The 23,845-nt window shown below is 36.6% G+C and overlaps 1 protein-coding gene across 22 annotated transcripts in view; it reads left to right on the top strand.

The window, feature by feature from the left end:
- The window catches only part of IQSEC1 (IQ motif and Sec7 domain ArfGEF 1), a 344,442-nt gene extending 321,861 nt beyond the window's left edge, over positions 1 to 22,581 (top strand). For 13 of the 22 annotated variants that reach the window (XM_080607016.1, XM_080607001.1, XM_080607017.1 and 10 more), the window contains 6 exons: positions 1,027 to 1,152; positions 3,195 to 3,294; positions 7,794 to 7,967; positions 9,174 to 9,350; positions 16,466 to 16,515; positions 17,823 to 22,581. In XM_080607016.1, the coding sequence (XP_080463142.1) occupies positions 1,027 to 1,152; positions 3,195 to 3,294; positions 7,794 to 7,967; positions 9,174 to 9,350; positions 16,466 to 16,515; positions 17,823 to 18,428 (1,233 nt within the window). In that variant the 3' untranslated portion in view covers positions 18,429 to 22,581. The remainder of the gene's footprint in view (positions 1 to 1,026; positions 1,153 to 3,194; positions 3,295 to 7,793; positions 7,968 to 9,173; positions 9,351 to 16,465; positions 16,516 to 17,822) is intronic. The other 9 variants (XM_080607009.1, XM_080607014.1, XM_080607015.1 and 6 more) reach the window with 5 other exon arrangements.
- Positions 22,582 to 23,845: the final 1,264 nt, after the last annotated feature.

The raw sequence follows: 23,845 nt of genomic DNA, 5'->3' as shown, positions 1-23,845 counted from the left end.
TCCTTGCAAGTCCAGGGACAGTGAGTAATTAAGCTAATGCCATAAATAAATTAAATGCTATTAGCATTTTATCTGTTATTAGCAGAGTTACTGTTTGATTTTTGAGAAAAACTGCAGTGTCACCAAATGATTTGACAACCAGTCAGGAACAAGCTCTTTTTCCATTGCTTTTTTTTTCCTGCTTATGTAGAGGAAGAAGTAGCATTAGCAGTCTTTGGCTTTTCCTTTGGCTAGTAAATCTCATAATTCCTATGCAGAATCAGGAATTATAAACAAATATAAGATATAAATGAAATATGTCCAGTTACCAAAGAATATTCTGTACTTCAAATTGTTAAAATTTAAAGGATTTCTTTTAATATTATTGACAAGACATCGTCATTTGCATTTGAAAGAAGTGAAGTCTCTCTAAACTGAAAAAAACAGTTTTGCAGGTATATTCAGCCAGCATTTCTAATAATCAAATGGAAAATTATTCTTGGTTTTGTTGCTGGCCTGAGAAAATAAACCAGCCTGAAAATGCATTTACTATTTTCTAATGTCACCTTTTCCTGGGTATTGGGGAATGAAAAAATTGAATTAACTCAGTGGCTGACAAAAAGTAATCTACAACATCAGCAAATTCATCATCTCACAAAAGCCAAATTTGTTTTGCATCCTTTCTTCAAATATTGATATATAAAAATGCTCAGGAAAGCAAACATCATTTGCAGTGAGTTCCCAGTTGCTTATTCTTAAGTTCTTTCAAGTTTTTCTTGTTGCACAAAGTAAAACTCTATCCCTAATAAAATTGTCATCCACATGCAGGGTGCAAGCTATAAGAGTTTATATAACAGCATTGTTGAAGTTTGAATGTCATGCAATTTGAGGCATAAAAATCTTGTTGTTGATGATGCTTTAATGAAAAAGTCGAATGAGCTTAGAGGTGAAGATACTTAAAGTATTCAGAAAGGACTCTAGGTATGAAAGGCACTCTTTCTTGACTAAATATTGCTTTAGTAACCATTAACCTCTGTATGATAATAGGTTCTCTCACTACCCCACCGGAGGCTCGTTTGCTACTGTAGGCTGTTTGAAGTCCCTGATCCAAACAAACCTCAGAAGCTTGGGTTGCACCAGCGAGAAATATTTTTATTTAATGACCTTCTTGTGGTATGTATTTTTCAGTTTCAGGTTGGTTGGGGTTTCTTGTTTGTGCATTTTTTGTAGCATTACCTTTGCTAATGCAAAGATTCAGAGAGGGCAAATGTTTTCCTGGTCATTTAACCTTTTTACTGAGCATTAAAACCTGATTATATTACAAGATCTATTCAACTATTCATATGATTGAATTGAAACAAGGGAATCTTTGCCTGTTAATCTTATCATCATGCTTTTGTGTAAGTAAAGACTATGATGCGGGGGGGCCTTTACTGAACTATCACCAGGTTGTTCGTGGCATTTTATCTATCACTTACAAATTTGGTTCTCTATTATTTTTTTTCTGGAGATCTATGGGTGGCAAATGTCTTTGTTTCTTTCTTTTTAATGTATTATTTAGCTGTCTACAGAGTTGAATAGGTTTCTAGTGAGGTACTCAGAAATGCCTGTCTCCATGAAATCAGTGGCAATAAGCGCAAGAGCATTTCTAGAAATAGGTGTCTATTACCTGTTATTCTGTACTCCCAACAGTCTCAGGATGATTAATATTTAAATTTTCTTAATTTTCTTCACTATATATAAATTATTTTTAAACTGAAGCCTTTTATTGATTACTATACTTGTTTATAACAAAGTACTTTAATACAGTATCTTTTACTATACAGAACAAAATAACCTCTGGCTTACTCATTTGTCTAAAGAATGTTTCCGTTCAATAAATAACGAATTCCAGTTTCTCGTGGAAAAATAAAATTACATATTATTTTGTTTTCCACAGATGTTCTATGAACCAGGCATGTTTATTCACTGAAATAGGAACAGGATATGTTGAAATATATTTTACAGTTGACTTTACTTTCTAGTGTGCATTTAACTTGACTCAGTCTTCTGAAAAACAAACATTCGAAACTAGCGACAGCTTGGAATTATTTGGCTGATTTACTCTGAAAAATAGGAAAATTTGTTGCACTTTATTTGGAATGCATTTGGCTGTTAGCTGGAGAGCTAAGAAGTTAAATATTTCAAATTTTCTGTTATGAAGAAGGCATTCTTCAGATGTACAGTTTCACTGCGTGTAATTTTTTCATACGTTCAGACCTTAAAACCAGGAACTAAGACAACAGCAACAAAACAAAAACAACAAAATGTTAGTCCCTTTGATTGTGAGTATAAACTCTCAATTGTAAATGTGAGTTTGGGTGTAAATTGGTGGAACAGTGTCATCTTCAGTCTGCCAGTTTCCTGTTGTTTTTTATTACTTACTCGAACATCTGTAGTTTTAGATGTTATCAAACTGTTTTGGAAGTAATGTAGAAGAAATTTGTTATTTTTAGTAAAATGCCATAGCCAAAAGTTAAAATTAGAAAGAAAGAGTAAAAAGAAGCGATAATAAAGAGAAAGAGTGGTTCCATTCACTGTTCAGGAGAACACCAAAATTGATGGTAAGTAGTAGTATGTTACTTGTGTTGTAGTGAAAAGTAAAAGTTTCCACAGAACTCGGAGCTTTTATTCAGATAGGTGCTGTACAGAACATAGGGAAAGCACAGTCTCAATGGATGAGATAGTGTAAGGCAGTATTTGGAGGTGCACAAAAGTGAAACAGTCTTGGAGGATGACCCAGCAGGTGAGAGGAAGGGCTAAGAATTAAACTTACATTGGGAAGTCTATAACAATTTGCTGTCTGTAGTCAGACTCTAAGAAAAAAAATGAAGCTGTGGTAGCAGATATATTTTTAAAAAGATAATTTAAACAAATTTACATTTTTGCTAGCATATACAATGCACAATATGTATGCAGGTTTTTTTCCTTCTTGGATGTTAAAAAGTAGAATCCTGGAGAACAGGAAGCAAAAAGGCTTTGCCTCTGGATAAAATATTAAACCTTCTGGCTAAGAGTTACTGATACTTCAAAGCTAGTTTTCTGCTTCTTCAGTTGATTAAATATGCAAGCAGAATTACAAAAAAAAAAAGAAAAAAGAAGGAAAATAATATTTTCTGGCAGGTTATAAATACATAATAAAGGATATTTTACTTTGTTGATTTGGTAACTTTCAGGTGACCAAGATATTTCAAAAGAAGAAGAACTCTGTTACATACAGCTTTCGACAGTCATTTTCTCTCTATGGAATGCAAGTTCTTCTTTTTGAAAATCAGTGTAAGTCTTTACTTTCTTTTTAGATTTTCATTTCATTTATAAAAACGGTAAAGTAAAAAAATTGTGTGAACAACAGAGATGGACAGGACTTGATTCTAAATTTGGCAATAAAATTTCTGTGAATTGAATTCAGCCCTAGAAGTTAAAACTTGGTGTCAGCATACAAAGACTGCTCTTAGATGAGGAGTCGTCCTAGCCAAATCTAGCCAAAAATGTTTTGGGAACACCTATAAAATTGATGGAATATTTGTAAAGAAACAAGTATGTTGTATCTGTTGCTGCATGAATGATGTAATGAGTTGGAACTCCATGTATGATAATAAATGATTATTATAATGATATGGTAAAGCATTTGACACTGTCCCACATGATATCCTTGTCTCTACATTGGAGAGACATGGATTTGATGGATGGACCACTCGGTGGGTAAGGAACTGCCTGGATGGTCCAACTCAGCAAGTTGTGGTCAACAGCTCAATGTCGAAGTGGAGATCAGTAACAAGTGGTGTTCCTCAGGGGTCAGTATAGGAACTGGTGCTGTATAAAATCTTTGTCAGTGACATGGACAGTAGGATCGAGTGCACCCTCAGCAAGTTTGCTGATGACACCAAGCTGTGTGGTGCAGTCAGCACGCTGTAGGGAAGGGCTGCCATCCAGAGGGACTTGGACAGGCTTGAGAGGTGGGCCCATGCAAACCTCAAGGAGTTCAACAAGGCCAAGTGCAAGGTCCTGCGCCTGGGCCAGGGCAATCCCAAACACAAATACAGACTGGGCGGAGAGGATGGATTGAGAGCAGCCCTGAGGAGAAGGCCTTGGGAGTGTTGATGAAAAACTCACTATGAGCCAGCCCAGAAAGCCACCTGTACCCTGGGCTGCATGTAAAGAAGCGTGGCCAGCAGGCCAAGGGAGGTGATTCTTCGCCTCTGCTCTGGTCTTGTGAGATCCCACCGGGAGTGCTGCATTCAGCTCTGGGCAATCCCAAGCATCAGAAGGGCCTGGACCTGTTGCAGCAAGTCCAGAGGAGGGCCACGAGGATGCTCAGAGGGCTGGAGCACCCCTCCTATGGAGAGTGCCTTGAGGGAGTTGGGGTTGTTCAGCCTGGAGGAGAGAAGGCTCCAGGGAGACCTTATAGCGGCCCTCCAGTGCCTACAGGGAAGCAGGAGAGGCATTATTTGCCAGGGGGTGTGGTGATAGGACAAAGAGTTAACAGTTTTAAACTAAAAGAGGGTAGGTTTAGATTAGTTACAAGGAGGAAATTCTTTCCCCAGAGGGCACTGAGACCCTGGCCCAGTCTGCCCAGAGAAGCTGTGAGTGCCCCATCCCTGGCAGTGCCCAAGGCCAGGCTGGATGGGGCTGGGGGCAGCCTGGGCTGGTGGGAGGTGTCCCTGCCCGTGGCACGGGGTTGGGACTGGGTGGGCTTTAGGTCCCTTCCAGTCCAACCAGTATTTGATTCCATGATTCTATGATGTGTGCAATTTAAGCCATGGTTTCATTTATCTTCCTGGTTTATATCTGACATTTGTGCCTAAGTAATGTCTACTTGTTCAAATATAAATCCAAACAGAATTAGGCAGCGATTCTGGACTGATGTTTGTATTTTCTGCCACCTTTTGTTTATGTCAGTTGTAAACTGCATCAATCCAGTATTCTGTTCTGTTTTTCCATCTCATTCTTAGCAGTCAGCAACCCAACAAAAAGCTAGTATTTTGCTAATGCTTCTGCAGATTCTAAGCCCGGAGGCAGTATCATTAATAGCATAGCAGAGTATAGCTCTTTGCATGGTACACAGGGAGACGGTCTGTTTGACCTGACTTGATGGTTTGCAGCCCAAATCTTGACATGATAATGCCCAAACCTTGACATGATAATTTAGATACAGTTCAGTGTGGCATTCAATAGTTCCTGTGCTTTTCTGTTGTGGAAGGCTCATAGTTTTCATTTGTTCTTGAGAATGTGTTCCAATGCTCATCTCACTCAAAAGAAGTTGCTGGTTGTTTTGAGTCAAAGCACCTGGAGATTTCAAACAGTAAAAGTTTGTAGAGCTTATAGCAGTGATCTAGTGCGCAGATTAGTTATATCTATACGTGTTCATTCTTTCTTTCTCTCTCTTGTGCACATATTATATAATATAAAACTCACTTTTAGAGAGGAGCGCCAAATACTTCTATCCTGGATTCTACTGTAAATATAAGAATACTTATTTCCTCTGATGTCAATGAAAAAAATAAATAAATCACGTAAGCATGCCAAGTAGAAACACTTTTATTCTTTTATACTAAAATATCTACAGTGTAGGAGACTTGTGAGACTAGGTTTAATTCCTCCCATTGAACTCCCATTTAACTGAGACATTCAGTAGACATGCTTGTGTTCCTTAGGTAAGCCATTCCAGAAGGTGAATCAGTGAGCTGAGTGTACATCTGGTATTGGTGGCTGCTAGGTGGAAGTGGAATGTAGTGTTTTTCAGTTGGGAAAGAGAAGTATTCTTCCCCTCTGGTTTGTAAAATTCATATTCTCTGTTTTCGCAGTTCCCAGCAAGCTTTGAGGTATCATGGCAAGAACCATAATGCCATTCAGTAAATCTGTGTTTAGCAGCTGTCAGAATAAGCTGATTTCAAGTGAATAAAATTTAGTGTCATTAAAGCAGAAGCAGGAAAAGTACTGTTTTGGCTACTGGTATGGTGTAGCGAAATGGTTGATGGTGATAATAGAAGTCGGTTATTTTGAGGAGTAGGTGGGCTGTAAAAGGAAAAACAGTGACATTTATCTCTAGTAAATAAAGATGAAAGTGTATTTTACATTTTTGGTCAAAATCACTGAAAATGCACAGGGCAAGCAGATCATTTTAAAAAGAATATATCTAAAACCTATAAATACTTGTGTAATACTTCCTGATGCTTAATCAATATGGTGTAGAGAAGTATCATCTGCTAATAAAATATTTTGTTTGTGTAATATGTGAATTTTTCTTATTGCTTTTGTTTGTTCTTTTGTGAAGGTAGTCCATGGGACTTTGAGGTTACTACATTTCTTTACTTGTTGAGTTTCATAAGCATCTTTATCTCCAGTGGTGCACTTTTAAAAGCACCACAAACTTTCTGGAGTTTGCTACATATCCATTTTCAATGTTCAACAGATGCTATCCACTTCTGTTTCTTTACTTAGCAGACCCCACAGTATTTTTGATCATTTCTCTGTATTCTGAGCAACAGCAGCTGCAGACATGTCAAGGCAACTGTCTTATTTGATTGAAGGTAGATGCTATTTTCATGTGTTGAGGAGAAGCAGATCAGCAAGAATTTGCTGTTGTGCAGGATGCTGATATCAGACCCTGGCAGAAGCCCCCCCAAATTCTCTCATTCCTCTCTTTGTCCCTTGAGGCTTGTGGTAGTTGGCAGCTTTCTTCGCCTGAAAAAATGGTAAATTGACTTGTTTCACTTTTTGTTGTGACTCTTTGATTTAGAAATCAAGGTATCTTTAAAAAAAAAAAAAAAAAAAGAGTAGGATTTGCACTTGCAAGTTAATATTTTAAGTCTGTATATTGAAACATAATGGCTTTGAGGGAAGAGACTACCTTATATCATCTGCTGGTTCTTGAGTAAGTGAATTTTTAGTACATGGGAGAAGTTGAACTTCACGTTGAAAAATTAATTAAATATTTGAGAGTCAGGCAGTGAATAAAAGAAAAGATTGTGAATTGGGATGAATGTTTTGAGTTGTTTTGACATCCTGTTTCTACAGGTCTGTGATTGAAGCAAAGGCTGAATCTGGTTTTTGTAGCAGAACATATCTTCTCTATATGCTGTCTTTCTGTGAATGAACCTTTTATCTCGACTACGACATATTTTTGAACAGCTGTTAAAATTGGTATTCTTGAATGTACAGTTAAAGAGACAGAGAGTTTACTGAAAATTCTGCTTTTTATGTGATGATGCCTGTAACATGGGCCAAAAAGGGCAGGGAGGGGATCACCCTCTTACTTCTGTGTTATGTAATTTCACAGATAATTTTAAATTAAAAAACAAAAAAGCAAAGTAGGATGTCCAGGAACAAGACTTAATAAGAAATAGTAAAAGCCGTACAAGCTAGTGCGTGTGTCTGTCTTCCTGCAAATGTTCGGTTAAAAATACAAGACAGTTTCTAGTACTTAAGTACCTGAGATGTACTTGAGTAGTCTTTACTCAGCGAAACTTTGGTCACAGTTTATTAAGGCAGGTAATGTGATCCATTCCATGAAACAAAAATCGATCTTTTTTTTTTTCCTTATTCCTAGGATTTTTCTTTTATGTTGTGCATTGTACCTTAGGGGTAACAGTTGAATAAGGACTCTCTCTCAATATTTATTCTGTATCTTGACAGTTAAGCAGTTCCAAAATATGTTACAGGTTTTCATTCTTCTGTGCCATTTGACTTTTACTCCCCTGATTTTGTCCCCTGTATGAGTTAGAGAAATGATCAGAGCTTCAGTATTCATGTTTTTTCTTCACTATTTCTTCTAGATTATCCCAATGGTATACGGCTCACATCAGCTGTTCCAGGAGCAGATATCAAAGTGCTAATAAATTTCAATGCACCAAATCCTCAGGACAGGAAGAAGTTTACAGATGATTTGAGGGAGTCAATTGCAGAGGTTCAAGAAATGGAAAAGCACAGAATAGAGTGTAAGTACAAAGGTACATATAATAGAGCATTTTCATACTAATCAAAATAAGAAAAGTTTTAATGTATGTATAACCAATTAGAACTTTTCAAGTGTTCAAAATAATGTGGATTTTTTTTCCATGGCTTTGCTTCCAGAAAGAGGAAAAAAAACAATTATCTCTTAAGCTCAATTTCAGTTAATTTACAGTTATTTAGCACAGTAGATGCAGTGGAAAGTTAGCATGAACAAACAGCAAATAGCTGGGCAGAGGAGAGGTGGATTTGTCATTTGTTGTATAATTACAGTAAGAATATTAGGGATAATTTAAATGGCTCTGAAATTTTTAATGATGGCCCTTCAAATAAATTCCACTGAATTCGTTGATGTGATGGAGGGAAGGGCTGCCATCCAGAGGGACTTGGACAGGCTTGAGAGGTGGGCCCATGCAAACCTCAAGGAGTTCAACAAGGCCAAGTGCAAGGTCCTGCGCCTGGGCCAGGGCAATCCCAAACACAAATACAGACTGGGCGGAGAGGATGGATTGAGAGCAGCCCTGAGGAGAAGGCCTTGGGAGTGTTGATGAAAAACTCACTATGAGCCAGCCCAGAAAGCCACCTGTACCCTGGGCTGCATGTAAAGAAGCGTGGCCAGCAGGCCAAGGGAGGTGATTCTTCGCCTCTGCTCTGGTCTTGTGAGATCCCACCGGGAGTGCTGCATTCAGCTCTGGGCAATCCCAAGCATCAGAAGGGCCTGGACCTGTTGCAGCAAGTCCAGAGGAGGGCCACGAGGATGCTCAGAGGGCTGGAGCACCCCTCCTGCTCATGGCAGGGGTTGGGACTGGTTGGACTTTAGGTCCCTTCCAACCCAAACCATTCTATGACTTTATGATTCTGTGAATTGTTCTTCATTTCTATGTTTATATTCCCGTATTCTTTTAATTAGGTGACTGTCATACAAATCCATATATTTTGCTGGATGTTACGTGACAGTCTAACCATGGAATTTTATCTGATTTTATCTTCTGATTTTCCAACAGAGGAATAGCCTTTGATCCTTCAGGTTGTGCTATTAAGTTTTTAGTACAGAGCTGAAGTTCCTGTCTGGCATTTAACTGCCAAAATGAACTCGTATCTGTTGTTCATAGTAATACACAATCACATACATAAATTGTGACATTACTGTGTGCTTCACTGTAGCCAATAACTATGAATTGCAAAATCATTCTCTTTTGTTTCAGCTGAGCTAGAAAAACAGAAGGGGGTGGTGCGTCCAAGCATGTCTCAATGCTCCAGTCTGAAAAAAGATTCTGGCAATGGGACACTGAACAGAGCTTGCCTGGATGACAGCTATGCTACTGGGGAAGGACTGAAAAGAAGTGCACTGAGCAGCTCCCTTAGAGACTTGTCTGAAGCAGGTAAGCACTGCCTTTGTTTCCTTGCACTGACTACTGCATGCAAAGATGTGTGGATGATGCATATAAGGCCCAGCTCGCAGTGGGCTTTGAGAACTAGTAACACTGAAACTTCAAACGTTCTTAATAGCTCCTCTCTCATAGTTTGTGTTTAATTTGTTTTGTTTTTTTTTTACTCTTGTTCTATTGAGCAACAACTACTTGAAAACATTTAAACGATTAGATTGCTATATATACTTAAAAAGGAGACTGAAGACAGAGGAAAAATTGTAAGTGTTTTATAGAAAAAAATGGTTGACTTGTGCTAGGAGTAACCCACTTAGTGTACTTTTCTCTTTTTCTTCCCCTTTGCTTCTTCCTCTTGATAAAGTAGAATTAGGAAAAAAAAAAAAGTCTCTCTACTATAATAATTGCTTTCTGTGTATTTTGTGCTCAAGTGTACCTGTGTTACCACATTGATGAATGAAATTGAGTGAAGCCCTACTAAATTGTCCAGAGCTATGTAATTCAGTTACAGTGTCCCTGATTCTATTTTATCATTTTGCAACTCAAGATAAAGTTCATAATTATTACAAAAGAGGTTGTTGTGAAATACTATTGCCAATAAAATAAAAGAAGCCCTCCTGAACAAGAATACTGATATCCTACAAACCACTGACGTGTCTAAGATTTATTAACTGAATAATTTAACTAAGGACTGAAAAGGAGTGGTGGTGGGATTTCTTAGCTAAGGAAAAGCTGGGGAAGTTTGTTATGTTTTATTTTGTGATTTGCCTCTGTAATACACAACTGGCATGCCCGTGGTAGTACAGACTACCACAGGTAGTAACCTTGTGTTTCAGTGTTAAGCATGATTCCTGTCATTATGCAAATCATATCTGAACACCATGCCCAGTATTCTGAAAGTACTTCTAGTGACAGTAACAACTATATTTTTTCATTTATTTTTATTTTTGAGTTCATAGTCTATGTTGCATACTCCGATTTGTTCTTTTAAATGCAGTGATGGTTTACAATATAGTCATACTTTCAATGCTATGTATATCTTTGGTAGTAGACACTATATGTCGTCTTTTTTTTTTTGACTGAAGAAGAGATTCTAGTTATACTGCAATAAATACAATTTTTGTTAACTGAAATTATAGCCTGTGTTTTGTGGGTATATGTATGTGCATACAAGTATGTAGAGAGTGAGTTCTTTCAACTGTTTTATTCTCAATTTAGACTTTCATACTCATATGCCCATTTTCTTCATTTAAAAGACTTAGGACCTTGATCCAAAATGAAGTTGAATATTTTTGCTTGATTGGCTTCAATGGATTTTAGATCAAGTCACTAGTCTTCATCACTGTTATGTCTCAGATTTGAGGATACTTTCATCATCCCTTTTTGTTGTTTTGTTTTTATTTCACCAGAATGAGAACTGCCATATTGTTAAATATGTGAGTTCAGTGGGTGTGTTTACACATTAATGTGATTCCCGATTAATTTTTTTCATCCCAAAGGAATTTTTCATCCCAATCATTCAAACATTGCCATGTATTTAAATTCATTTTATGGGTTTTATGCAATAAACAAGTATTCATAATTGTGAAAACATCACGTTTTAACAGGGCATGCATACAGTTAGCATGCTTATTACTGAAAATAACTTTTTTCCATTATAAAAAATAGATATCACTCACAGACTGGAGGGTTTATCAATGAGTTTGTTAAACCCAACTAAACTTAATTTTAACTTTAAAGAGTTGAGAATTATGGAGAGTTTCTGTTTGGTCTTGTGCAGTGCAACAGACTTGAAAAATGACATAACTCTTACTTGCTTTATTTGGTATAGTAATTTTAATGTGACTATACATGCTTTTTCCACTTTTTCTCAGTGAACATCTTGAGTGTGAGGCTAATTTTATTTTAATAGGGAGAAGATGATCTACAGAGAAACAAAGAAATCATTTTCAGTTAGCAAGATACTGTTTCCCAGCAATTATACCATAAAGTTACTTCTGTAGTGAGTTCCTGAGTTAGGCTGCCTCAGTTATTCTTTTTGTGCTATGAAACACTGCACAAAAAGGAGGAGGAACAAGAGTAGTGGGACTGTTTGTGGTTGTGTCTCTCTGTAGGAAAAGATGATGAAAGTGAGTTTTTAAAGGGTGCTTTCTACATTAAAAAAAAATAAATAAGTCTAATTAACATGAGAAAACTGCCTTGCAGCATATTTATGGAGTAAGGCACATAATTACCAACTGAACATTGTAAAAAATAATTGAAACATTTTAAGGATTGATTCAAGGAAGGAGAAATCTGATTGAGCAACATTTTGGTTGGATGGGTATTTGACAAAACTGTTTAAAAAAACCAACCCATTACTCTCTGCCAGATGTCACAGTAATAAATGGTGGCGGTAGAAACGGAAAACTGTGTGGATTGATGTTTAGCTCTAATGGATGTCATCAGTACCCTGAATGATTCTCATCCCTAAGTTGTAAACCATAAGGAAAGACAAGATTTTTCAGTCAGGAAACAAATGTCAGGAATTGTTTCCTGAGGTTATTTTTCCAGGCATTTGCCATGATAGCTTAGATCATAATTGTGAAAAAGATGTGAATGAGGGCCTGTTGATTTTACAGATAGCATTGTTCTTTGTGGGTTGACAGTTACTTCCATGGAATAAAAAGCAGAATGGCAATGGGCTATTCAAAGATGTCAATGTGACAAAAGCACTTAGTGCTTTATTTTTTCTCAAAAGAAAAATATACTATTTTTTATTACACATTTTTGAGCTATAGTTGGGGAAGAGTTTTTGTTCCAAGATTTGGAATTCTTAGTTTACTTAAAAATATCAGAAGAAAGATAAATTTCAGTGCAGTTATGCCTGAGTTTTGTGAAATCCATTTGAATTTTGACCTTTTCACCACTTACTCAATATCCAATTACTTGATAAGGTTTACAGGAAGGTGTGGAAGCGTTAAGTCCCATTGTAGCCATTAGTATGTGAGAAGAATGATTTCGTCACTAAAGCAGAGCCTGGAGGATTAGGCTGTTTGAGTTTCTGATTCTGTGTGTCTCTCAGGTTACTTGAGTGACTTTAGGCTAGTCAATCTGAATGCTGGTGATTTTGAGTTCCCGGAGGACCTACTAATACTTTCACATTGGGCTTGCAGTGGTGAGCACGTGTGGAAGTCAAACTGTATGCCCCCCATCCCCAGTCTGTAAGGTGGTGATAATATTCATTGCATTGGCTGAAAAATTAAATCATTGGAATCTGCACAGTAGTGCAGGGTGTTATAACGACTGCTATGAATATAAATTGTGCTTGTCTCATAATCTGAGCTGTCTCAAAACATTCACAGACCAGCAGAGACCACTTTTAAAAACAGAAACAGAAAAGTAGTCTAAACATTAAAATAATTCAAATATACATAATATGTATATTGCATATGATCTCATTCATTGAGCTTTAACTTTTAAAAACATTTCTGTTTTAACATTTAAAACATCCACCTTAAGGGGGAAAGTAAAAGCCTCTCTCTCTCTCAAATACTATTTTGTTTGTTTGTTCGTTTATTTTAAATAATAGTATATCCCAAATTGTAGTGGAAAAGATTGTGCAACTTCTGTGCACCATAATCCCCTTAAAAAGACTCTGTCTTCATGCAGTGACAGAGTCCCTTAATCCGTTAAGTCAATTTGTGATGGGCTGGTGCAGTCCCTTGGCTCCTTCCTCATTTGATGCAGGCAAGGTTACTAGGTTATTTTCTGCTTCCTCTCTCATGGATTTTGCTGCATTGTATAGGTTAGAGTATACTAGCGTTCTCTTCCTCCCTTATCAGAAGAGCTTTCCAACCAGGAAGAGATTGTCCCTGTGTCTTTCCTTGTCACTGTTGTTATATTGCCCTTTCTTCAGTGGAGTAGCAACAGTAATGAACGGGTCATACAATTTAATGATTTTAATAAAATAGATTTGTATGAATCTAATTTTTTGTGATTTGCCTATGTCAATGCCAAATCATTCTCCAAATATGTTGTATAAAGACACCCCACACTGTGTGCAACCACCATTATATCAACAACTTTTCTGTCTTATGTAAAAGACACTTCGCTTTTCCAGTGAAGAAGGAGTTCAGCGAGGTGACTTGTAATTATTCTGTCTCCTCATCTTCTGGGACTTAATCAGTATGTTAAGAATAATCTGTTTAAGATGCCAAGAAACTATTTTCACAACTGATTTGTGATCTCAAGACTATACCTGTCTCACCCAGAAAACATGATCAAAACATTAATGTTACAAAGAGGCTTTTCTCCCTGAGAAGTGATCTCTCTGGGTTATGATTAGAGTATGTTGTTCAGACAATTTTGAGCCACTTATGTTGGGTAGTACCCATTATGTCTGTAGCTAGATTGTGGCAGATTCTGCTGCTGCTCTGAATACCAATTTCACAACCTGTGAAGGGTAGAATAATGATTCATTGCTAGAAGAGCTGCTAAGTTAGTTTGCTTTACCAAAAACTCAATTTAAAACTTTTTTTTTTCCAAAATCTTTTCCCCAAGACCTACAAGGCCAAATTATAATATTTTTTGTAAGATATCAATGTACTATGTAAGCTAGAGATATTTCTGACACAGAATATTTGTATCTAACATCAATGACTTATTTGAATGAATCAGAAATGCTTAAAGTAACTCAAATGTTATAAAAATAAATTAAAAACCCACACTAAGTAACGTCCTTAATTTCACATATGACAGAAGTGGTCTTCAGATTCAGTAAATACCACTTTGCTTTATATCACAATAGTTAACTAGTAAGCTAGTACGGAGTTATGCTTACGTACAATTCTAGCAGAGTCACCTCACCATTTTCTTGAAATGCAATTTGAACGCTGCAGCTCTGGAGAGACATATTTTAGATGGGATGCCATCTCAAAGGCCAGAGAACAGCCTCGTATAACCATACGCTGATAGGGCAGTGCTCTGGAGGATTTAGTTAATAGCTTTCATATCATGCTGTAGGCCAGTACAGAACTGAGTTCAATTTGTTTTCAAGAAAATAAATGAAGCCTTCTCTCTATAGGGATAATGCCTATCTGAGTGAAATTACAGGCATTTAAAGTAGGACTTTCTATTTGTTCTTGCCTCATACTTCTTTGTCTTGAAGTTATTCTAAGCAAAAATCCATCTGTCTCTTTCTGTCCTTATATACTGTGTTCATGGTTATTTTATTAAAGTACTTTGACTCCTGCAACATGCAAATGACATTAGATATTCCTGTTTTCCTTTTTTTTTTTTGTTGGTGGCCACATCTAATGATTTATGGCAACTGTCAGTCTTACTTGCAATATTGACTGCTAAGTTAAGAGATGGCTATCTTTCTGTGGTTTTGTATCAGCAAAGTGAGAGTTAGTTGAGTGTTAATCAGTAGTAATCCTACAAGCAGAGCGAAAAAGATTGAAGCCTGACTAGAAGTAAAAATAAAGGATTATTGAAACCAGTTTTTCTTGGGGGGTTCATAAGATAGCACAGTTACGGTTTTGGTGAGGCTAAAACTTGCAGCAAGGGGTGTATGGCCTGGCAGATTTGCTCAAAATTCCAGCAAAATTAAGAGCCTACTAAAACGACCACAAACACCTTTCCGTCCATTTAATGTTGATGCGTGGGGGTGTACTGGAGGATAACCCTCAGTGGTAATGAGAGGGGGGTGAATGTTGCAGTAGCCCACAGAGGTCAGTAGCTCTTGAGAAACTTGTGTAGCAGGGCTGCCTCCCATGACCAGCAGTGTCAAAGTTGTGCTCATAGATCCCATTGGCGATAATCTTAGATCATACTGATCTATAAGGCATATGGGTAGTCTGAACTGGTCTTTGAGAGGGCTTATCGAGAAAAAAGGTGAATCTCCCAGGAAGCACTTAGAAACCAGTCCAAAAGTTCTTCTCTTTAAGCAGATACTAAGGGGCCTCAGGACTTCCAAAAATGAAGGTGTGTGGCTTATAGGGTCATGATGCTGAAACCCTCACATTGCTCTCCAACACCGCCTATTAGAGTAGAAGATTCTGAAGGCAGCCATGAGCCAGTGCAGGGTGGAGATTCTTTGCTATTTGGCCTTTCAGGAAAACAGCTGCATTGAGAGAACTTACGTTTCTAAAAAGATAGAGCTTTTAGGGAATTTTTGAGAACCCCACTACTCTTCAAAGATTAGCACTGTTTAAACACCTTTCCAGTATTTTGAAACTTCCAAAAGCAACGCTCAAGAAGTTGTCTTTTCAAAAATATCTAATTCCACTGCAGCCATGTGCTATTCTCTCTCCTTTGAAATGAGAGTGAAAATCTGGGATCCTGTGTCCTGTATATAGGCACTGAGGTATTCTGGCTCTTTAGGCAAACAGCCTGGAGTTTCATGTATAGTTTTAGGCAAAGGACTTTGGCAATTTGAGAATGTTCGAGCAAACAACAAATGCATCAAACTTAAATATAAAGCACTGCACAGCTAAACAAACAAAATCTAGCCATAATGTCAAGACAGATTCCAATTTTATTAATTAAAAATTAAGTTTAGTTTCTTTTAAACATCATGAAAAAAGATTATATGAAATCCACTGAGGTTCAATCTTGAAAAGCAAATGATGAAACCAATGCCCCTTAGCATTCCCCCACACTGAAGTTCAGAATATGCCAATATTAAATTATGCATTTAAACTAGTACCACCCCACAAGTATCTTATCAGTGCTACCAATCTTTAAAGAAAGCTTCACAACAATTAGATACCAGGAAATTGAACAATTTAAAATTGTTGCTGGTCAATATCATGACCATACCTCTAAATATGGATGTTAAATTACGTGTGTTTTAAGAGTTGTACAAATTAAAAAATCACACCCCGGTATTGATAGTTGATTCACAACCTCTTAAGTTGCCCTCAGGTACAGAAACTTAATATAACTAATAGCCTTTAAAAATCTAAGTTTCTGCCTTAATAGCTACTGTATAAGTCCAGTGCAATGTTAACCCCCTGCAGCCCCTCTAGTTGCATTTAGAAACTCCTCTAGCAATTCAGGGAAAGCGGCTGTTTTTCACCTGGGTCTTGTCTGAGTCTCTAATCTATGGTGTTGCATGTCCTGGGCAGGCAAGCGTGGGCGACGCAGCAGTGCAGGATCGCTAGACAGCAATATGGAAGTAAGTAGGAAGTTACTGATGTCTAGCTGGATGTGATGATGTGCATTTCAAACCTTTCTTTTATATACATATTTTTTTGCTCTTTTTTCTTCTAACATATAACCTGCCTGCCTCAAATAAAATGCATGCCTAGGCTACTCACTTTGTATTCTTCCAGCTTAAAAAGCACTGACAGCTTGTTTTAGACCAATGCCATTTTTGGTTTGAGCTAACCTTGTTCCCTTTGTTCCTGCAAGCATGGTTAAATGAATATGACGTGTCCTTTTGCCACCATTTCAGTCTGGTCCCAGCTTAAAAGCCCACTTGCTCTTTGTTACAAAGTACACTGTTCTTGCTGTTTGATATTTAGCTAAAATTATTGACGTTCATGCTCAACCATTCCCATTGCTTATTTTCTAGTTAAATTGCTAAGTGTATGCAGTCATGACACCATGGAATTGCACAGATAGGGCATGGGAGGAAAAAAATAATAAGACAGGTGAATTCAATGTGGATTTCATGAGATTTCATTCATCTTCAAACCATTTATATATACTGTTCATGTCTCTGAATTCAGCTTGCAGATTTTTTTTCCTTTTTTTTTTTTTTGTTTGTTTGCTTCAGGTAGATTGCAGTTTAAATCTAGCACACTTTGCATAATAACTGTTGTGTCCCATAGCTCTTTACAAAATACAAACCCCAAACTTCCAGAAACTAAATAGACTATTCCAGGCTAAGCAATAAAAAACATTGGACCACAGGTCAGAAAAACACAATCACATAGAAATGTTAGTGGCAAAAGTGGTTTGGTTCTATTTAACACATACTTTAGAGGCAGGCTTGAGAAGCAGCACTGTGGTATACAGTAGTAACAAACTACTATAAAAAAATGAAATACTGTTTTGAAATCTGAATTGTAACTGTAATACTTGCTGCTGTTTATTTAACTATTTAGGTTGAATTTAGCATAGTTTTTTTTGTTTGTTTTACAAAAAACAAGTATGTTTTCTTTTTTTTAAAGTATTTTAAAATGTAATTTTCATTTAAAAACACACTCCTAAGTATTATGTCATGTTGCTTTTCCGTGACATTTTTGTTATTTAAAGCAATAGGTTTCAATATTAAAGTATTAATGCCTATAAACATTCCAAGAAGGGCATGAATACCTTATTGGCAACTTAGAGAAGGTGGAAGTAAAATTTCCCTAGAACTCTTTACATAGTCCACCCATGTGAGCACTGAAGGAGGAGTTTGTGGGTCAGTGTGAACTTTTTCTTTTAAACATTTTAAGATTTTTTTAATTTTTATTTCTATTAATTTCTTTTTAGGGGTCCATCATTAGCAGTCCTCACATGCGCCGAAGAGCTACATCAACCCGAGAGTGTCCATCTCGCCCTCACCAGACTATGCCTAACTCCTCCTCACTCCTAGGTTCCTTATTTGGTAGTAAAAGGGGAAAGCCTCCTTCCCAAGGTCATCCACCATCTGGCTCATCACAGCAACCTCCGCACCCTCCAGTAATCCCACATCAGCAGCACTCACAGCATCCTTCTACCATGCATCATGTAGGGCCAGCTGAGGGACAGACACAGGCACAAGTGCACTCTCACCATTCGCAGTACTGTCATATGCAGCAGAACCCACCACCTTATCACCACCACCACCACTATCACCCTCCCCAGCATATCCAGCACCCACACCAGTATCACCAACATGTGCCACATTCCCAGCATGCGGCACACTCCCAGCATACTCCTTACATGCAGCACCCCCATGCACAGCATACCCACTCTCCTCATCCTCCGCTGCCCCCTCCGCACCCAGGGCACTCTTCTCATCCCCAACACACTCAGCATCACCATGGACCTCCACCACCTCCGTCCACTTCAGCCAGCACTAAGCCCAAACACAGTGGCATCAGCACAATAGTCTAGAACATATTGACCCTCCTAATAACTATAGTTTTAAACACAGTTACAAAGGCACTTACAGGAAGCAACAAATAATATTGTCATTTTTTACCTAGACAAACAATTTAATTATGTGAGCTTAAAGGCTTGCTGATACTAAGTAAAGTAATTCAAGTTAGTGCAATCAGTACTGGTTTTACTTATCTACTCAATAGACGCTTACCATCCAGTTAGTTCTTATTTTCAAACTGCCTTGAAAACATGCTGCTTGCTGAATATGAGTAAAGCTAAAGCTACCTTTTACACCAAATCCCTTGACAATTTTACATGCATAATAAAATCTTAGTCTATGAAAAAAGGAAAAAAGTGATACAGAACCAAGTGTTGCATTCTTGCTCTTTTATTGTCAATGGGCAAAAAATAAGTAGACCTGATATGGTTGATGAAAGTACGTAAGTAAACTTTATATAATATAAATATATACATACAAATATATATATACTGTATAGTTAACATTTGTGCTTGGAAAGAAATTTTTTCAGTCCACAAAACTAGCAATATAGACTTTACAAGGAATTCCACTTACTTGATAGGACAGTATAATAGATGAATAGCGTATGAAAGAGTAGACCAAAAACACTAAATGTTAGAAACAAATTTCAGACATTTCAGTATTTTCATTAGAAGTCCTCAGGACTTGCTAAGATTTCTAAGCAATCATTACTAAATGTGCCAAGTAACATAGCATTTAAATGTTGTAGTCAAATACTGCTTTGTATAAATCCTTATTTTATTAACATGATAATATCATACGTAATCAGTATTATAACTGCTCTGCTATTTCAGGTAAGCAAACTCGATAAGATGCAGTAATTATACCATAGCAATGTAGGATGACCATGTACCAGTGGTCATCTTCAAGCATTGGTCACACAAATTCTTAGACACTTTAAAGGCTGTGATAACTGTGAATTTACATGATCCACATTTCTTTTGTATGCATATGATTTAATGAACACACATGAAGAGTTACAACAGGTGCATGTATACACTGCAAAAACATTCATCTCAAACATGAAAATTGCAAACTTCCATCCTTCTCAGCTACCTTGCTTCCTGTCTACCATAATTCGTTATTTTTAATCCCCCAATTAAGCTGAATTCTAGTGTGAGAGTGTTTCCAGGTGGAAGCACTCTGAACTTTGAAGGTTTGTTTTAGAATTTAGTATAGGGTTTTTATATATATACATATATATATATACATACAGATGTATATATATATGTGTATATATATATATAAAAAAAAAATCTGTAATTCCATGTAGCCATGCACTAGCAGCAAAGTGGCTTCACCATTTTTACTCATCACATTTGTTAGTTTGAAAGTACCCAGCACTCAGCAGGCTGAGTTTATGCTCAAACCCTCACTTTCATAGTCCAGTTAGTTGCAAGACATCACATAAAAACAGGCTGTGCTGTTGTTGCTTATGTGTTGTAATCAAACCATTTGCAAATTTATAAAACTTTTATCCCTAAATCCTGTACAAAGTTATACATGGCACCTACTTTGTAGTTTCAGCATTTTGAGCCACTGCAAGGACTTTACACCTAAACAGTAGAGACAAAGGAATTGCAACTGCAAAACTGTACCAGCCTAAAACCAAACCTTGAAGAGGATGAGCAAAAAGTTCCAGTATGAGATGGGTAAAAGTAATAAAAATAATCAGTCAATTTTATATTTAATAATATTTTTCAGGAATAATGAGGAAATCACATTGAAATGGAAAGAAATTGAAATGCGAGAGAGTAACTTTTCATTTGGGCTTGCTCATGGAATCTCTAATATTTGGGGTGTTTGTAATTTTTTTCCCCTTTCATACCATTGATGTCACAATACCAGCAAAATCGCAAACTGAGCACTTTGTTAACCTCCACAAGAGAGCAAATACAGCAATCTAGAGTTTAGTCTTCTGTTTAAAGCTGTCCACATTTGTTTCCCACGTGCAATATGTTTTCCTGTTCTGTCCTTCTTTAAATTACCTTCATGAAAAAAAAACAAGTGATTACATTATTATTTTTAAGTATCACTCACACTATTCTAAATTCTGCGGCTTACCTTAAGAGGGCTCATACAGGTCCCCTGAGGCTCTGTTCCTTGCAGTTTAAAAAAATATATACTGTTCTTAGAAGGGAAAGTAGAACTGTCTGCATGTCATCTAATGTTATTAGTGTGAGGCTACACTCTACATATTGTATATTTGCAAAATATATCAGTGTTACTGTTGATATTAGTTGAAGTAAAGTGATAACATATTTCAATATGTAGACTTTTCTTCATACATCTGTACCAATAGTAGAGTCTAATTGTAATTTATAGGTTGTTCCAGAAAAGATAAAAGAGTCATTCAGGTACAAGCATCTTTCAGAAACTGCATCATTTAATTGAAATGAAGGTAAGAATGGTCCTCTTCACTGAGTGACAGTCTGTACTTGTTTCAGATGCAGAGTTATAATGTAAGTAAAATTGCCTGTGTACTGTATAAATGCAGAATACGCAGTAGCAGTTGAGAGGAAAATCTGACTCTAGCTGGGTTACTTAGTTAACAGTGAAGACCTTAAATGTCCCAGATCTGCATTAGCTTTGTTTCAAAACCCCTTTCATTCATTTAAATTAGTTGCATATAAATATTCTATACTTATACTCTAAGCCACATTTTAATGCTTGGCCACTGATTTTCCACATGCATTTAATTAAATGTTCAGAAGTTGTCACAAATGTGCATGCAAAAAAACATTTGCACATGATTTCATGTAGACCTGGGGAAAGAGTGTGCCTACCTTATAGGTGCTTTAAGTTACATGTGTTAAGATCACAGACCATTTTGAGAATAGTTTAAAAAACAAAATTGGTCATATAAGAGCACGGTAACTGTAAACATTATTTCAATACAATGATGAGAAACAGTAGACTTTTTTTTTTTAATTGTGTTTTTATGTACTTAAAACAAACAAATGTGTCTTGGTGTTAGAATAAGTCTTATGAACTTTGCTTCTTATTTAGGGTTGTAGTATAACCTCTCTGATTCCATCCTTGGTTAACAATTGCTTAGAACAGCGTGGATCATGCCTAGAATAGGAAAATGATAATACTTTAACACTGTGTGGTTAAGAAAAATTATTTATTTTTTTAGCCTGCAGGCAGGAGTAGAGTTGAGAGGGTTTTTTCTCAAGTGCCATTGCCAATTAATACTGGTACAGAACTGCTTGGAGTGATGATGGTTCTCTTTTCCCATAAAAAATGTGGCAAAATAGTAATGCTGATTTGAAAAAATGAAAGGGAAGCCTAAAGAATGAAGGTGTGGCAACAAAAATCTTTTCTGGGACAACAATGAAATATATATTTGGGGTTTTTATTTTTTTAAGTTAAGAATGAAATGTACAACAATGTAAAAACAAAACAAAAAAAACAGTTCATCCTAATATAATGTACGTCTTGTATCGCTAAAAAAAAAGTCTATCATACAGTGTAGAATGATTTTCCCATCATGTACTGCATGCAGCAGAAGCCTCTTGTTTCTTGATAAAATGAGCTGAAAGACAGTCAGCAGATATTTAAACAATGAATCTCTAGATGTTGACTTGCTGTTCCATATGAAGCTGTGTGTTTTCTGCAGTTGAGCATGCATTTTGCTGTTCCGTTGTAAAATATCATCGCACTTCTTGCCTGCGAAATGGATTATTGTGTATATATTTAAAAGTGAAACCAATAACAAGATTAAATTTGGAAAACAGAAAAGGGGGTGGTGAAAATGGGACCAAGTAGGGGGAGTAGATAATTCTCTAAATTGTACATAGTGTGTAAATTAGTATTACTTTAAGTCTGCAGTCACTTGGAGGTTGCCTACAGTACCTATCTCCTGCTAGGAACTTACATCAGCTTTGAGTTGTATTAAACTGTTAGAATTAGGTCTTGAATGCAGACTGTTACAGACTTCACAAAACATTACACTTACAAGAAGCTTCTGTTCTGGGGAGGCTTGAGACCCCTTTTGTAACTATGGGGAAGAAAGGAGTGCTTTCATTTTAATATGCATTCTGTTTGTAAGTAGTAACAGACCCTATTGATGTAAAACTATAACTGTGATCATGTGGAGAAATCAAATAAATCATTTAAAACTATTTGTTTCTCATTTTGTGTAATCCAAGAACTTCAGCTCTTCAGACTTGAAGGAAATTCCTTCCGGAGTCAATTGGGATTTCTGCTACTCACTTCAAAAGGGACAATGTTTCAGTCTTCATCTCAAATTAAAGATAAGTTGATGGAAATAATGGCTAGTACTGTGGAGAATGTGACCACTTCTCAATAGGTTTTTATTTCTTTTGGTGATACTGTAAATATATTTAGATCCAAAGAACAATAAAGGGCAATAAATACAACACCTAGATCTGCAAACAATGAGAGAGAACACAGAAGTGGTTCTTGGGAATTTGGTAATATTTGGTAATATTTACCAAAACGCTTTAACATTGAAAAACATTAACCAGATTTTGAATCTCTTTAAATATGAGCTGTCCAGCATGTTAAACTGATCCTATTATTCTTTTGGCTATCACATTTCCGTAGGAGTTCATGTTAAGATGTTTGTCTTCCCCTGACTCTTAAGTGTTTCGAGTTTGTCCTTCCCAGGGGTACAGTCCTTTGTTTCGTAAGTGTAACCTACATTCTTTGGATCAAACTTTGAGAGTATTCATCGCGCCCATTGGCAGTGAACATAATACTTAAGTAAGTGATGTAACTGGTTAAGTGTTAGCCAGTTGTACCTGTACTTGTATTTGTTTGCTGTGTCTTAATTTACACCACTACGGAGGCATATTTGCCTCACATGGCCTTCACAGTATGTGATGTTACATTTATGCAATTACTTTAGGTAATAACCCGTGGCATTTTCAATTGTTTTTATACTACTTTTGTTGATTTCCTAGATTTCAAGTGGATTACATTGTGTCTAAAGCCTCAGTTAAAACTAATGCTTAGCTGCCAATTTAAACTAAGTATTATGTTTGCTTGTTTTTTCTCTGAATTTTAGGAGATTCTTGAATTGTTTTGAGGGAATAGTCAACTATGACCTATATCTGAATGGCTGTTATTTCAGAATGTACATCTTGATCAATGATTTTTTTTTTTGATAGGTAAGTACTCATTTATCACTAGATACTACCAACATGTCATCTCCTTTAGCTGTGTGACACACTGGAGGATAGCTGATGCTATCATACAAGCATTCTGTTACTGGAAATAGAAAAATTTGCAGTGCTGTTCTTTAATGGTCCTTCTATTCCTGTTTTAGAAACTGATTTTAAGAATTTTAAGGCATCTGTCTTTGGAGAAGCCAAATACTCTGTCTTTAATCTAACTCTAAAAGCCTCTAAATATTGCTATT

Source organism: Anser brachyrhynchus, assembly GCF_964034855.1.
Source record: "Anser brachyrhynchus genome assembly, chromosome: 10".
NCBI lineage: Eukaryota > Metazoa > Chordata > Aves > Anseriformes > Anatidae > Anser > Anser brachyrhynchus.
This window is presented reverse-complemented; position numbering and strand designations above follow the sequence as displayed.